At 48.6% G+C, this 16,864-nt stretch overlaps 1 protein-coding gene across 3 annotated transcripts in view; it reads right to left on the reverse strand.

Moving 5' to 3' along the window:
• Positions 1–16,864, reverse strand: part of syde2 (synapse defective 1, Rho GTPase, homolog 2 (C. elegans)) — a 76,510-nt gene that overhangs the window by 34,031 nt on the left and 25,615 nt on the right. For all 3 annotated transcript variants that reach the window (XM_029633220.2, XM_029633222.2, XM_029633221.2), the window contains exon 3: positions 9,975–11,164. In XM_029633220.2, coding sequence (XP_029489080.2) covers positions 9,975–11,164 — 1,190 coding nt within the window. The remainder of the gene's footprint in view (positions 1–9,974; positions 11,165–16,864) is intronic.

The raw sequence follows: 16,864 nt of genomic DNA on the forward strand, positions 1-16,864 counted from the left end.
TTGCTTTGTTTCTTACTAAACAATAGGTTTAATGAGTACAGTGCAGAAACCACGTTCTCTTGCATAACTCAGAGGGGTACTGCACTGACTGTGGAAGGCCTCCTGGCTCCAGCCCCTAGCTCGGTACATAGCTGGATATCTACGGTGTTTACAGGCCTCCTGGCTCCAGCCCCTAGCTCGGTACATAGCTGGATATCTACGGTGTTTACAGGCCTCCTGGCTCCAGCCCCTAGCTCGGCACATCGCTGGATATCTATGGTGTTTACAGGCCTCCTGGCTCCAGCCCCTAGCTCGGTACATAGCTGGATATCTATGGTGTTTACAGGCCTCCTGGCTCCAGCCCCTAGCTCGGTACATAGCTGGATATCTATGGTGTTTACAGGCCTCCTGGTTCCAGCCCCTAGCTCGGTACATAGCTGGATATCTATGGTGTTTACAGGCCTCCTGGCTCCAGCCCCTAGCTCGGCACATAGCTGGATATCTATAGTGTTTACAGGCCTCCTGGTTCCAGCCCCTAGCTCGGTACATAGCTGGATATCTACTGTGTTTACAGGCATCCTGGCTCCAGTCCCTAGCTCGGTACATAGCTGGATATCTATGGTGTTTACAGGCCTCCTGGCTCCAGCCCCTAGCTCGGTACATAGCTGGATATCTACGGTGTTTACAGGCCTCCTGGCTCCAGCCCCTAGCTCGGTACATAACTGGATATCTACGGTGTTTACAGGCCTCCTGGCTCCAGCCCCTAGCTCGGTACATAGCTGGATATCTACGGAGTTTACAGGCCTCCTGGCTCCAGCCCCTAGCTCGGTACATAGCTGGATATCTACGGTGTTTACAGGCCTCCTGGCTCCAGCCCCTAGCTCGGACATAGCTGGATATCTATGGTGTTTACAGGCCTCCTGGTTCCAGCCCCTAGCTCGGTACATAGCTGGATTTCTATGGTGTTTACAGGCCTCCTGGTTCCAGCCCCTAGCTCGGTACATAGCTGGAAATCTATGGTGTTTACAGGCCTCCTGGTTCCAGCCCCTAGCTCGGCACATAGCTGGATATCTATGGTGTTTACAGGCCTCCTGGCTCCAGCCCCTAGTTCGGCACATAGCTGGATATCTATGGTGTTTACAGGCCTCCTGGCTCCAGCCCCTAGCTTGGTACATAGCTGGATATCTACGGTGTTTACAGGCCTCCTGGCTCCAGCCCCTAGCTCGGTACATAGCTGGATATCTATGGTGTTTACATGCCTCCTGGCTCCAGCCCCTAGCTCGGTACATAGCTGGATATCTACAGTGTTTACAGGAATCCTGGCTCCAGCCCCTAGCTCGGTACATAGCTGGATATCTACGGTGTTTACAGGCCTCCTGGCTCCAGCCCCTAGCTCGGTACATAGCTGGATATCTACGGTGTTTACAGGCCTCCTGGCTCCAGCCCCTAGCTCGGTACATAGCTGGATATCTACAGTGTTTACAGGCCTCCAGGCTCCAGCCCCTAGCTCAGTACATAGCTGGATATCTACGGTGTTTACAGGCCTCCTGGCTCCAGCCCCTAGCTCGGTACATAGCTGGATATCTACGGTGTTTACAGGCCTCCTGGCTCCAGCCCCTAGCTCGGTACATAGCTGGATATCTACAGTGTTTACAGGCCTCCAGGCTCCAGCCCCTAGCTCAGTACATAGCTGGATATCTACGGTGTTTACAGGCCTCCTGGCTCCAGCCCCTAGCTCGGTACATAGCTGGATATCTACGGTGTTTACAGGCCTCCTGGCTCCAGCCCCCTAGCTTGGTACATAGCTGGATATATACAGTGTTTACAGGCCTCCTGGCTCCAGCCCCTAGCTCGGCACATAGCTGGATATCTATGGTGTTTACAGGCCTCCTGGCTCCAGCCCCTAGCTCGGCACATCGCTAGATATCTATGGTGTTTACAGGCCTCCTGGCTCCAGCCCCTAGCTCGGTACATCGCTGGATATCTATGGTGTTTACAGGCCTCCTGGCCCCAGCCCCTAGCTCGGTACATCGCTGGATATCTATGGTGTTTACAGGCCTCCTGGCTCCAGCCCCTAGCTCGGGACATAGCTGGATATCTATGGTGTTTACAGGCCTCCTGGTTCCAGCCCCTAGCTCGGTACATAGCTGGATTTCTATGGTGTTTACAGGCCTCCTGGTTCCAGCCCCTAGCTCGGTACATAGCTGGAAATCTATGGTGTTTACATGCCTCCTGGTTCCAGCCCCTAGCTCGGTACATAGCTGGAAATCTATGGTGTTTACAGGCCTCCTGGTTCCAGCCCCTAGCTCGGCACATAGCTGGATATCTATGGTGTTTACAGGCCTCCTGGCTCCAGCCCCTAGTTCGGCACATAGCTGGATATCTATGGTGTTTACAGGCCTCCTGGCTCCAGCCCCTAGCTCGGCACATAGCTGGATATCTATGGTGTTTACAGGCCTCCTGGCTCCAGTCCCTAGCTCGGTACGTAGCTGGATATCTATGGTGTTTACAGGCCTCCTGGCTCCAGCCCCTAGCTCGGTACATAGCTGGATATCTACGGAGTTTACAGGCCTCCTGGCTCCAGCCCCTAGCTCGGTACATAGCTGGATATCTACGGTGTTTACAGGCCTCCTGGCTCCAGCCCCTAGCTCGGACATAGCTGGATATCTATGGTGTTTACAGGCCTCCTGGTTCCAGCCCCTAGCTCGGTACATAGCTGGATTTCTATGGTGTTTACAGGCCTCCTGGTTCCAGCCCCTAGCTCGGTACATAGCTGGAAATCTATGGTGTTTACAGGCCTCCTGGTTCCAGCCCCTAGCTCGGCACATAGCTGGATATCTATGGTGTTTACAGGCCTCCTGGCTCCAGCCCCTAGTTCGGCACATAGCTGGATATCTATGGTGTTTACAGGCCTCCTGGCTCCAGCCCCTAGCTTGGTACATAGCTGGATATCTACGGTGTTTACAGGCCTCCTGGCTCCAGCCCCTAGCTCGGTACATAGCTGGATATCTATGGTGTTTACATGCCTCCTGGCTCCAGCCCCTAGCTCGGTACATAGCTGGATATCTACAGTGTTTACAGGAATCCTGGCTCCAGCCCCTAGCTCGGTACATAGCTGGATATCTACGGTGTTTACAGGCCTCCTGGCTCCAGCCCCTAGCTCGGTACATAGCTGGATATCTACGGTGTTTACAGGCCTCCTGGCTCCAGCCCCTAGCTCGGTACATAGCTGGATATCTACGGAGTTTACAGGCCTCCTGGCTCCAGCCCCTAGCTCGGTACATAGCTGGATATCTACGGTGTTTACAGGCCTCCTGGCTCCAGCCCCTAGCTCGGACATAGCTGGATATCTATGGTGTTTACAGGCCTCCTGGTTCCAGCCCCTAGCTCGGTACATAGCTGGATTCTATGGTGTTTACAGGCCTCCTGGTTCCAGCCCCTAGCCCATAGCTGGAAATCTATGGTGTTTACAGGCCTCCTGGTTCCACATAGCTGGATATCTATGGTGTTTACAGGCCTCCTGGCTCCAGCCCCTAGTTTAGCTGGATATCTAGGTGTTTACAGGCCTCCTGGCTCCAGCCCCTAGCCATAGCTGGATATCTACGGTGTTTACAGGCCTCCTGGCTCCAGCCCCTATAGCTGGATATCTATGGTGTTTACAGGCCTCCTGGCTGGATATCTACAGCCCTCCAGCCCCTAGCTCGGTACATAGCTGGATATCTACGGTGTTTACAGGCCTCCTGGCTCCAGCCCCTAGCTCGGTACATAGCTGGATATCTACGGTGTTTACAGGCCTCCTGGCTCCAGCCCCTAGCTCGGTACATAGCTGGATATCTACAGTGTTTACAGGCCTCCAGGCTCCAGCCCCTAGCTCAGTACATAGCTGGATATCTACGGTGTTTACAGGCCTCCTGGCTCCAGCCCCTAGCTCGGTACATAGCTGGATATCTACGGTGTTTACAGGCCTCCTGGCTCCAGCCCCCTAGCTTGGTACATAGCTGGATATCTATGGTGTTTACAGGCCTCCTGGTTCCAGCCCCTAGCTCGGTACATAGCTGGATTTCTATGGTGTTTACAGGCCTCCTGGTTCCAGCCCCTAGCTCGGTACATAGCTGGAAATCTATGGTGTTTACATGCCTCCTGGTTCCAGCCCCTAGCTCGGTACATAGCTGGAAATCTATGGTGTTTACAGGCCTCCTGGTTCCAGCCCCTAGCTCGGCACATAGCTGGATATCTATGGTGTTTACAGGCCTCCTGGCTCCAGCCCCTAGTTCGGCACATAGCTGGATATCTATGGTGTTTACAGGCCTCCTGGCTCCAGCCCCTAGCTCGGCACATAGCTGGATATCTATGGTGTTTACAGGCCTCCTGGCTCCAGCCCTAGCTCGGTACGTAGCTGGATATCTATGGTGTTTACAGGCCTCCTGGCTCCAGCCCCTAGCTCGGTACATAACTGGATATCAATGGTGTTTACAGGCCTCCTGGCTCCAGCCCCTAGCTCGGCACATAGCTGGATATCTACGGTGTTTACAGGCCTCCTGGCTCCAGCCCCTAGCTCGGCACATCACTGGATATCTAAGGTGTTTACAGGCCTCCTGGTTCCAGCCCCTAGCTCGGCACATAGCTGGATATCTATGGTGTTTACAGGCCTCCTGGTTCCAGCCCCTAGCTCGGTATATAGCTGGATATCTATGGTGTTTACAGGCCTCCTGGCTCCTGCCCCTAGCTCGGCACATAGCTGGATATCTATGGTGTTTACAGGCCTCCTGGCTCCAGCCCCTAGCTCGGTACATAGCTGGATATCTACGGTGTTTACAGGCCTCCTGGCTCCAGCCCCTAACTCGGTACATAGCTGGATATCTACTGTGTTTACAGGCCTCCTGGCTCCAGCCCCTAGCTCGGCACATCGCTGGATATCTATGGTGTTTACAGGCCTCCTGGCTCCAGCCCCTAGCTCGGCACATAGCTGGATATCTATGGTGTTTACAGGCCTCCTGGTTCCAGCCCCTAGCTCGGTACATAGCTGGATATCTATGGTGCTTACATGCCTCCTGGCTCCAGCCCCTAGTTCGGCACATAGCTGGATATCTATGGTGTTTACAGGCCTCCTGGCTCCAGCCCCTAGTTCGGCACATAGCTGGATATCTATGGTGTTTACAGGCCTCCTGGCTCCAGCCCCTAGCTCGGTACATAGCTGGATATCTACGGTGTTTACAGGCCTCCTGGATCCAGCCCCTAGCTCGGTACATAGCTGGATATCTATGGTGTTTACAGGCCTCCTGGTTCCAGCCCCTAGCTCGGCACATAGCTGGATATCTATGGTGTTTACAGGCCTCCATGGTCCAGTCCCTAGCTCGGTACATAGCTGGATATCTACGGTGTTTACAGGCCTCCATGGTCCAGTCCCTAGCTCGGCACATAGCTGGATATCTATGGTGTTTACAGGCCTCCATGGTCCAGTCCCTAGCTCGGCACATAGCTGGATATCTATGGTGTTTACAGGCCTGCTGGCTCCAGCCCCTAGCTCGGCACATAGCTGGATATCTATGGTGTTTACAGGCCTCCATGGTCCAGTCCCTAGCTCGGTACATAGCTGGATATCTACGGTGTTTACAGGCCTCCTGGCTCCAGTCCCTAGCTCGGTACATAGCTGGATATCTATGGTGTTTACAGGCCTCCTGGCTCCAGCCCCTAGCTCGGTACATAGCTGGATATCTACGGTGTTTGCAGGCCTCCTGGCTCCAGTCCCTAGCTCGGTACATAGCTGGATATCTATGGTGTTTACAGGCCTCCTGGCTCCAGCCCCTAGCTCGGTACATAGCTGGATATCTACGGTGTTTGCAGGCCTCCTGGCTCCAGCCCCTAGCTCGGCACATAGCTGGAAATCTACAGCGCATTCGGAAAGTATGCAGATCCCTTAACTTTTTCCTAATTTTGTTACATTACAGCCTAATTCTAAAATTGATTAAATTAGTCCTTTAGGTGTCTTTTGGCAAACTCCAAGCAGGCTGTCATGAGCCTTTTACTGAGGAGTGGCTTTCATCTGGCCCCTCTACCATAAAGGCCTGATTGGCGGAGTGCTGCAGAGATAGTTGTCCTTCTGGAAGGCTCTCCCATCTCCACAGAGGAACTCTGGAGCTCTGTCAAAGTGACCATCCGGTTCTTGGTTACCTCCCTGACCAAGACCCACCTCCCCCGATTGCTCAGTTTGGCCGGGCAGCCAGCTCTAGGAAGAGCCTTGGTGGTTCTAAACTTCTTCCATTTAAGAATGACAGAGGCCACCGTGTTCTTGGGGACCTTCGATGCTGCAGAAATGTTTTTGTGCCCTTCCCCAGACCTGTGACTCAAAACAATCCTGTCTCTGAGCTCTAAGGTTTTTGCGCTGACATGTACAGTCAACTGTGGGGCCTTATATAGGGAGGTATATCTGTAAGTCGCTCTGGATAAGAGCGTCTGCTAAATGACTTAAATGTAAATGTAAATGGAGGTATGTGCCTTTCCAAATCATGCCCAATCAATTAAATTTACCACGGGTGGAATCCAATCAAGTTGTAGAAACATCTCAAGGATGATCAATGGAAACAGGATGCACCTGAGCTCAATTTCGAGTCTCATAGCAAAGGGTCTGAATACTTATTTAAATAAGGTATTTATGTTTTATTATTTTTAATACATTTGCAAAAACTTCTAAAAACCTGTTTTTGCTTTGTCATTATGGGGTATTTTGTGTAGATGGATGAGGAAAAATTTTAATATAATCCATTTTAGAATAAGGCTGTAACGTAACAAAATGTGGAAAAAGTAAAGGGGTCTGAATACTTTCCGAATGCACTGTATATTTTTTACAGGCCTCTAGGCTCCAGACCCTAGCTTGGTACATAGCTGGTTATCTATGACTTTTAACAGGCCTCCAGACTACCGCCACTAATGTCTACACAGGCCACTAGCCACACTGTTTGTGACTGAGAGCTCTCTGTTCTGTCTAACATTTCTAAACCCCACTCACTCACACGAGAGGGTAAAAAATGGGCAGATTAGGCAGGGATTTAGCTTCGTGCAAGAGTAAACAGAAGTCACTGGGCACAATGAACAACAAGCCTATTGAGAAAAAGCTCTTTCTTTAGTTTAGGGTGAGTAGCAGCTCTGAGAGGAGAGAGCAGAGAGCACACAGACAGGCAGTAGTGTGACAGCTGATGGTGAAGAGGCCTTGGCCTTATCTGCTGCTGAGCAACACACACACACACCAATAGGAAACAATGGTATGTCCTTGCCTTAATTAAAAACAACAGAATGGTTTCCCGTGGTGAGTCAGAGACTTCCTGAATGAGCGAGCATGAGGACAGGCAGGCACCCATGCACCCCCACCCACCCGCACACCCAGCCACACACACAGGCTTGTTGGACCCCTAACTAAGCCAATCAGTAGGGATGGGATTAGGCGATCTTGACAGATAGCAAATAGATGGATGCACCTGCACCATTCACAAACTTCTGACCCCATTCTAGGAAAACAATGCAATAAAATTCACTGACTTTTTACTAAAGATAATCGAACTAGTGGAGCTGATATCAGATAGTTATTTGTCTCAACATATGTCATTTTCATCACTTAGCAGGCACTCTTACACAGAGCAACTTGCAGTAGTGAGTGCATTCATTTCATACTTTCATTTTCTCCTTACTGGTCACCCATGGGAATGGAACCCACAACCCTGGCATTGCAAGCCTCATGCTCTACCAACTGAACCACACAGGACTATATCAGACAGATACATTTTCTGAAAGGGCATCTGTCTCTTACAAATACAAAAACACGCCTTACAGCAACCCCACACACATAACTCGCTTCTGGGACACCAATCAGCAGTTGTTTCAGAACAGCCACATTCATCCAGTACCTTAAAGACTTTACAGCCCCAAAGGCCATGCATTTATGGAGACACTGAAATGAGAGTAGTCTCCATCTAGGGATACACATAATTATTTCTAAAGACATGCTATGCTGTGTGTCTGGCTCTCTCTGCATGCCTCTGTGACACGTCCTATACATTCCTGTGTAATCTGATGTAGATCCCCCCTAACCCCTCTCAAACGGGGCCCCTAGGGGACCCAGGTAAAGATGGCTCCAAACTGCATCTAGTGATAATCATCTCCCCTACACAAATTCTACCAAGTGTCTGAGTTATGTTTGTCTCTTGAATCAACAGAGAAAGGGAGAGAGAAATTGAGAAATAGAGAGAGGAGGGAGAGAGTGAGAGAGAGAGGGGGAGAGAGAGGGGGAGAGAGAGAGGGGGGGAGAGAGAGAGAAATGGAGGAGTACAAAGAAAACGCAACTAATAAACGTACTTGGCCAGTGGCTAAAACCAATAGCACATTGGCCAGACCTACAAGTAAAACTAAATGCATGCTCTTCAACCGATCGCTACCTGCCCCTACCCGCCTGTCCAACATCACTACTCTGGACGGCTCTGACTTAGAATACGTGGACAACTACAAATACTTAGGTGTCTGGTTAGACTGTAAACTCTCCTTCCAGACCCATATCAAACATCTCCAATCCAAAGTTAAATCTAGAATTGGCTTCCTATTCCGCAACAAAGCATCCTTCACTCATGCTGCCAAACATACCCTTGTAAAACTGACCATCCTACCAATCCTCGACTTTGGCGATGTCATTTACAAAATAGCCTCCAATACCCTACTCAACAAATTGGATGCAGTCTATCACAGTGCAATCCGTTTTGTCACCAATGCCCCATATACTACCCACCATTGCGACCTGTACGCTCTCGTTGGCTGGCCCTCGCTTCATACTCGTCGCCAAACCCACTGGCTCCATGTCATCTACAAGACCCTGCTAGGTAAAGTCCCCCCTTATCTCAGCTCGCTGGTCACCATAGCATCTCCCACCTGTAGCACACGCTCCAGCAGGTATATCTCTCTATAGTCACCCCCAAAACCAATTCTTTCTTTGGCCGCCTCTCCTTCCAGTTCTCTGCTGCCAATGACTGGAACGAACTACAAAAATCTCTGAAACTGGAAACACTTATCTCCCTCACTAGCTTTAAGCACCAACTGTCAGAGCATCTTACAGATTACTGCACCTGTACATAGCCCACCTATAATTTAGCCGAAACAACTATCTCTTTCCCAACTGTATTTAATTTATTTTGCTCCTTTGCACCCCATTATTTTTATTTCTACTTTGCACATTCTTCCATTGCAAAACTACCATTCCAGTGTTTTTACTTGCTATATTGTATTTACTTTTCCACCATGGCCTTTTTTGCCTTTACCTCCCTTCTCACCTAATTTGCTCACATTGTATATAGACTTGTTTATACTGTATTATTGACTGTATGTTTGTTTTACTCCATGTGTAACTCTGTGTCGTTGTATGTGTCGAACTGCTTTGCTTTATCTTGGCCAGGTCGCAATTGTAAATGAGAACTTGTTCTCAACTTGCCTACCTGGTTAAATAAAGGTGAAATAAATCAAATAAATAAAACCTCAGGCCACTTGTTTTCTTTGTACTCCTCCATTTGATAGATTAGCTGTGGAGAGGCCCGGAGAAAGTAATGGCGAAAGACCCAAGGAGGTTGCCCCCCCACCAAGGCGTAGCCTCTCAGGCCCCCCCCTTGGCTGTAGCCAGACAATTTTACTGCTGGGCGGAGTCTCAACTAATTAAAATAAACCAAAGCTGGAGTCTCTCTCCTTTGAAGAAGAAGAGGAGTATAGGAGGAGGTAGAGGGCATTATGTCTGATTTCAGCAAGTCTATCCAGTATGTTAAGTTAGCTAGTTTCAAGTATCATGCCAAACTAATCACTTTCACATGGTTTTCTGCAACATACAGCTAGTACTGTATAACTACAATAACTACATTTTTGAAGAATATGACATTTCATCAAATTCACACAAGTCTACCACCATAGAGATGAATCCGCTAAATCTGCCAAACAAACATTAAACATGAACTCTCATGAGCTGAACTCACCTGGCAGCCTCTCTTCTCAATTTCCGTGATGCACTTTTCGATGAGCAGGGGCACCATGAGTCCTGAGTTCTCTCTCTCCACAACCCTCCAGGCCTCCACCCCAAACATCTGTCGCTCCCGGTCCCCATCGTAGCCTCCATCCAGGGAGTTCTGCCACTGCTCCATCAGGTTCAACTTCACGTAGATCAGGCCTCGTGGCTCCAGCTTCACGGCCAGCTGATGACTCCTGGTCACCCTGAAGAGAGCCGGTAGCACCACAGTGCCATGACAGCACACCCGGTTCTTCTTGGGTGTGGGGTCCCAGCTGAACACCACTAGCTTCAGGTGCTGGGCGTTCTCCAGCTCGATGTTGAATGTGTGGTCCATGTCTAGGAAGGTGGTCCGGCAGGTGAGCAGGGCAGTGCGTGCCTTGTTGACCGAATCCACCTGGATGGCGCAGTAGACGTCCCGGGAGTCGACACGTGGCGGCTTGAGGTCCTCGGCGCCGTAGAAGTGCAGGCTCATCAGGCCTGAGATGTACTGGGTGCACTTGGGCTGTTCTGTGAAGGCGTAGTGACGGAACGCGTCAATGTCTAGTTCTGTGCCGTGCAGCTTAGAGCTGCCACCTCCTCCTGTTACTCCTCCTGCTCCTGTTCTCTCTCCTCCTCCAGTGGCTGGGTCTTTCTCCTTCCCCTTGCCTCCCTTGCCCTCTGAGGGCCCGTGCTTCCCAGACTTGGCCACCAGTTCTGGGGAGTCCCCGTCACTGAGGTAGCCCCCCTTGCTAGCCGACATGGAGGTCCCGCTGCTCTTCTTCTTGCTGTAACTTTGCTGTGTCGACACACTGCTGTCCAAGTGATATCTCGAGATCACATTACGGCTGGCGGTCGCCCCCTGCCCGCCCCCTGGGGACAACCTGGGAGGAGCGGAGCCTGGTTCTGACCCACTATTGGTTTTGGGACACTGGGTCCTTGTCTCTGATTGGCTGCTCGCGCTGGCTCCGTTACCGCTGGTGTTGTTGTTGCTAGGGATCCCTTTGACGCTGAGCTTGCGGCTGAGTTCCGGAAGCTTCTTCATCTTCATGGAGAGTTTCCTGACGGTGCGCGGGGACTTGATCTTGTCCGGGAATGACCAGTTGAGGGAGCTTCCCTTCTTAACAGGGTTGGGGCTGGAGGGAGGCGAGAAGCCGGGGGTGGCCAGGTCAGGGCCTTCTGCTGCAGTGAGAACAACAAGGACAGACAGAGAGAGAGAGAGAGAGAGAGAGAGAGAGAGAGAGAGAGAGAGAGAGAGACCATGTTGAAACTCACAGAGGTCACCAGAGAAAATACACAAAGATAGACACAACACTCAACATTTAGATACTAAAGAAGGGCACTGGGAAGATTTGTTGAAGGCTAAACAAATATAAATTGAGTTATGTATATGTCATACTTTTTAGACGGCTGACAGTTAGACAGGGGTTGACATGAGACTAATATGGGACTAAATTCAATTGCTTTACACCATCAGCAACAGCTTGCATTCCAGATCAGACCGTAACAAACTTCACCATTGAAAAAATAGGTCAGTTGTTAACTAAGAATGAACTCCTGTGATGTGGTTAACTAAATGAAATGCTAGGTAAATTCTAGATTACGGTAGATCTTATTAGCAAAGGTGTGAGCGAGCCAGGTCTCTGAAGCAAATTGTTACATAAAGAGGAATTAGAGACTTCTGCTTCAGGGCTCAGGGCTAACGTTACTGAAGGGAGAACCCATTACTAACACATCCATTCAATGGTATGCATCTACAAGTTGCCTAAATTACACTCAGGAATGTTACAGCCTGGAGAGAAGCTCCTAACCAGTAGTCTTATGTCCAGAGTGAGAGTCGAAAGCCTCTGAACCAGTAGCCTGGGGCCAGAGTGAGAGTCTAGTCGAAAGAAAGCCTATGAAGTGGGACTGAATTTGGGAGCTCCTTCTCAGAATCTTTCCCCCAAGGCACTGTCCTTCAGTGGGCTCTGCCTGCTTCCATGATCCATCCATCCATCCATCCAGCCATACTCTGTTTCTACAACAACAACCCACCCCTCTTGCGACAAACTATTCTATTAGTTTGTTTCAGTAGAAGTTTGTCAGGTTAAAGAAATCCATCTGGCCTGCCCCAGCAGCGAGCCAGCACCAGGTGCGGTGGACAGAGAGGACATGGACAGGACAGCCCTCACCCTCCAGCCTCAGGCTGTGCCAGCTACAGTTTAGATGACTGAAGTGTCCCGCTGGTCCCCCGATGGGATTCTTGAGCCCGTTTCAAACAGAGAAGAGCACTTTTCCCTTTCCTAATAGGATTTCCTCTTTTGCTAACCTTTCCCGTTTTCTATCCTCTCCCCTTTCCACACATCACAGGGAAATACCATCAGCTTCAAGGGACAGAATGTCCAAAACATGTAACATGGCTGAGGTAACTCATTTATATATTGTACAGAACCAAAACCAGTCTGCATCACCACCATTTTAAGAGACCTTTATGATTTGGTGCACTGCAGTACTAGTAGTATCTACATTCATGGCCTTCCAAGACAATAAGTCAGTAACTAAGTACAACAAAAACTTGATTTCATTTCTTCAACATTCAGTTACTTTTTGAGCACAATTCTGTCACAGTTGAATATTTCAGCAATAAGGCCAGAGAAGGTGTGGTATATGGCCAATATACCACGGCTAAGGGCTGTTCTTATGCACGACATAACGCTGAGTATATTGGCCATATATCACAAACCCCAGAGGAGCCTTATTGCTATTATAAACTGGTTACCAATGTAATTAGATCAGTAAAACTAAAACTTTTGTCATACCCGTGGTATTCGGTCTGATATACCATGACTTTCAGCCAATCAGAATTCAGGGATAAAACCACACAGTTGAATATAAGACATTAAATCACTCCAAAACACACTACAATGTGCTTATTCTCTCTTTACAGTTATCACTTGCGTATCATTTTCAGTTTTCTGTTTTCAAACCGCAAGTTCCTCCACACTGCTGAAACAAAGGAGTGATTCTGTTGGCTATTCATTGTGAAGAGAGCAAAGGAGAGGGGAAGGGGGAGAAGGAGAGTAAAATAGAGGAAAGAGAAAGTAGAAGAAAGAGAGATAGAGGGAAAGAGAGTTAAAGAGTGAGAGGAAGAGAAAAAGAAAGCAAAGAGAGAGAGAGCACAGAAGAGGGTAGCATGACCTGCCAACATCCCCTGCTCTATTTTCAGAGGGGCCTGCTGTGCTATTCTGGAGAGAGGGGTAAGAGGAAGGCAGGGAGGGGGTAGAGGAGGTGTCGGAGGGTGTAGCAAGGGGGTAAGAGGAAGGCAGGGAGGGGGTAGAGGAGGTGTTGGAGGGTGTAGCAAGAGGGTAAGAGGAAGGCAGGGAGGGGGTAGAGGAGGTGTCGGAGGGTGTAGCAAGGGGGTAAGAGGGAGGCAGGGAGGGGGTAGAGGAGGTGTCGGACGGTGTAGCGAGGGGGTAAGAGGGAGGCAGGGAGGGGGTAGAGGAGGTGTTGGAGGGTGTAGCGAGGGGGGGTAAGATGGAGGCAGCAGTAGGGCAGAGTGGGTTGCTGCATGCATGAAAAGGGGAAGAGAGAAGATGAGGGGGGGGGGGGGTATGAGGGGGACAAAGGCACTCCTTGTACTGCGAATCAGAGGCCTGGCCAGTGAAAGGGGGTGTTATCTGACATTCCATAATAAACCATGTTTAGCCTCCATTCCCTTTCCTTAGGCTGCTGAATATAAATCCCTGTTAGCTAGTGGTTCCTGACAATAACAAATACCAGCACACAGAGGGGGAAAGGGGGAGAGAGCCAGACCAAAGGTGCAAAATACCTCTGGAAGAAGTGCCAAACAACATCTACGGTGGGTCCCAGATACTGAGGTTTAGGTTTGGCCAAACTCACATGCCTTCAGAAGGAACTGAAACCACTGGAACACATTTTGGACCAATCAACTTTCAAAATCTCCTATAATAAAGGTAAATTACTTGTAAAGCAAATGTATGTTCAAATGTATTGTCTGATTTTATGTCCATTTTCAGATGAGTACATGATGTGGAAATGTATTTGGCAATTATCCTAAATCTAATGGTATGAACAGAACCCTCATCCACAACAACAGCCAACTGAGTTAAATCTGGTGGATATAACATTTACCAAGTAGAATAACATTACCTTTAAAACAAATCCAATGACTACTGTGCTGTTCTCCATAGTTCCCTCACTATTCTGTAGCCATTTACCCTGTGGCAACATCTACAGCAACGTCAGAGAGAAAGAGAGGGACAGACACTCGACACCCTCTACCTGAGGATCAGGGGAACTGTTTGATACTTAACCCCCGGGGGATGTTCATAGGGTCAAAGGGCAAAGGGTAGCATTCCGCACGTTGGAACCGGAGCTGGGTGACCAGTGTCGCCCCCATACACCCCCCTCTCCCTTATGACCCCAAGGCCCACCCCGGGCAGACTGTCACTGACACCCCTCTAACAAAGAAAAGGAATTTATGGCCCTTGATTGCCTTTAAAAAAGTTCTGGGCCCAGACAGGTGCTAAGCGAGAGAGCGGTGTGTGTGTGTGGAAGGAGTGGGCATAAAGAGAGACTGTGTGTGTGTGTGGGGGGGGCATAGTATGTGTGAATGCGGCAGTGTGAGAAAGTTACTGTGTTCTGTAACAGTAACTGTGCGTGTATGAGTGTACTTCCTCTGACAGAAGGTGATAGGAGACAAAGTTGATGTCCTTAATTACCCCTAGGCAATTCCACAGTAACAGAGACTCATTTACTTGAAGAACAGTGCAGATGAAAAGTTTGATAACAGAATGATGGTCTGTGCTGTTTGTGCTGTCATTCTATTACCAAACCTTGCATCTGCACTTTTCTTCAAGTAAATCTGTTTTTGCACCATTTTCTGTGGAAATTGTTAAAGCTGCCATATGTAACTTTTTGTGCGACCCGACCTGATAGCATTAGAAAATGTAAATATGAGTACATTCTATGAAAAAAAAGTGATATTTGACATTATATTGAATACCTGAATTCCCAACAAAATTCCTGAATTTCATTTATTATTTGTCCATGCCAGTAAAATGTTGAATATGCTATAATTCTGTCAATATCTGATGGATTTAGTTTTTTAGTTTTTTATTTAACCTTTATTTAACTAGGCAAGTCAGTTAAGAACAAATTCTTATTTGCAATGACGGCCTAGGAACAGTGGGTTAACTATCTTGTTCAGGGACAGAACGACAGTATCTTCATATATTCTCCAACTGTTGCATTTATTACAATTGTTTTTAAAACATTTTAAAAATTTTGATGACTGTTGCTACATGGATACCATTTCTATGTCTCTGTATCCAGTTTGAAAGAAGTTAGAGGTAGTTTTGCGAGCCAATGCTAACTGCGCTAATGCTAGCTCGCAATTGCGCTAATGCTAGTTAGCTACTTCCTTCAAACTGCACGCAGAGACATAAAAATGGTATCCACGGATTAATCTGACTCTGGGGAAGTAGATAATGGCTTTCATTGCCAAAATCCCAAAATATCCCTTTAACTTTGCAATCATGTTTTTTTGGGAGGCATACATTTTAAAGTGAAAAACTGCCCTCTCCCTTGCAAACTCACACACTCATTATAGACACAAACAGAGAAGGAAAGAGAGTTCTCTAGTGCACTGTTCTCTGGCACCCTATTCTCTAGTGCACTGCTTTTGACCAGGGACCATAGGACTCTGATCAAAGTAGTGCACTGTATAGGGAATAGGCTGCAATTTGGGACACAGACAGAGACACTGTATTGGTGGCTCTCCTCTCCTTGGGGCCTAAATCATTCAGTGCTGGAATCCTTTCAGAGGCAGCCACGGGAGGTGTTTCATTACAATGGTGACCAAATATAGTATACGTCCCCTATTCCCTACAGTGCACTACTGCACTACTTTTGACCAGTACCCTATGGGCTTTATAGTGTACTAAATAGGAAACAGGGTGCCATTTGGGATGCACCCATAGCCAGGCATGGCAGGCAGGCCCTATGCTTTCTATACTTCCAATAGCACAACAACATGGCTACCTGCCAACGCAGCCTGTCTTGCTCTCTATGTAGACTAAGGCTACTGCCACAGGCATTCCAACTCAGCCCAGTGTGTGTGTGTGTGTGTGTGTGTGTGTGTTTTCACTCTTGTGATCACCAGAGTCAAAATGAATGAAGTGATCCTTCATTTACTGCAGCGCTTCACTTTTGCAGGCTGATCCGATCCAAACAACCATAAAAATAGCTCTGACCACATTTGACCCCAACGGCCCAACTTCCAGATTTCCTGTCCAGGCGCTATGGGAACACACACCTGCCTCTACATGCTCTCTATAGTCCATCCGTCATTATCCTCCATACAAACACAGCATTCAGCCAGACAAAGGAGCAGTCAATGACAGCCCTATGAGGAGTCTAGGGTGTATCCGGTTAGGAAAAAGAACCAACCAACCAGCCGGACAGACAGACAGAGATAGAAGGTCTAGTGTTGGACTGGGTCATTCTAATCTAACGTGCATAAATGAATTATTATTCAACAGACACTCTTATTATTCAAAGCCAGTAACAAAGTGTTATCCATTTTTAGCCACTTGTAATAAAGTAGCCCTCTGTGCTAGCGGGTTTGGCTCTGAGTGAAGAGGGGATTGAGACTTTGTAAAGGAGAAGAGAAGAGGAGGAGGGTGATAGAATGTAGGCATCACAAAAACCTGAAAAAGGAGTAGGACACTATAGTTCCCCTCTCCATTCTACTATCCCCCTTTTATTCTTATCTAGGGCCTTCTTTTACATGCTGCATGTGGACAACATGGCATTACTGAAAGCAGTGACCATACTACCCCCATGTCTGTTCCTCCCTGTAGTCTGTGGAAAGCAGATTGA

The sequence above is a fragment of the Oncorhynchus nerka genome, linkage group LG24 (assembly GCF_034236695.1).
Source record: "Oncorhynchus nerka isolate Pitt River linkage group LG24, Oner_Uvic_2.0, whole genome shotgun sequence".
NCBI classification, from domain to species: domain Eukaryota; kingdom Metazoa; phylum Chordata; class Actinopteri; order Salmoniformes; family Salmonidae; genus Oncorhynchus; species Oncorhynchus nerka.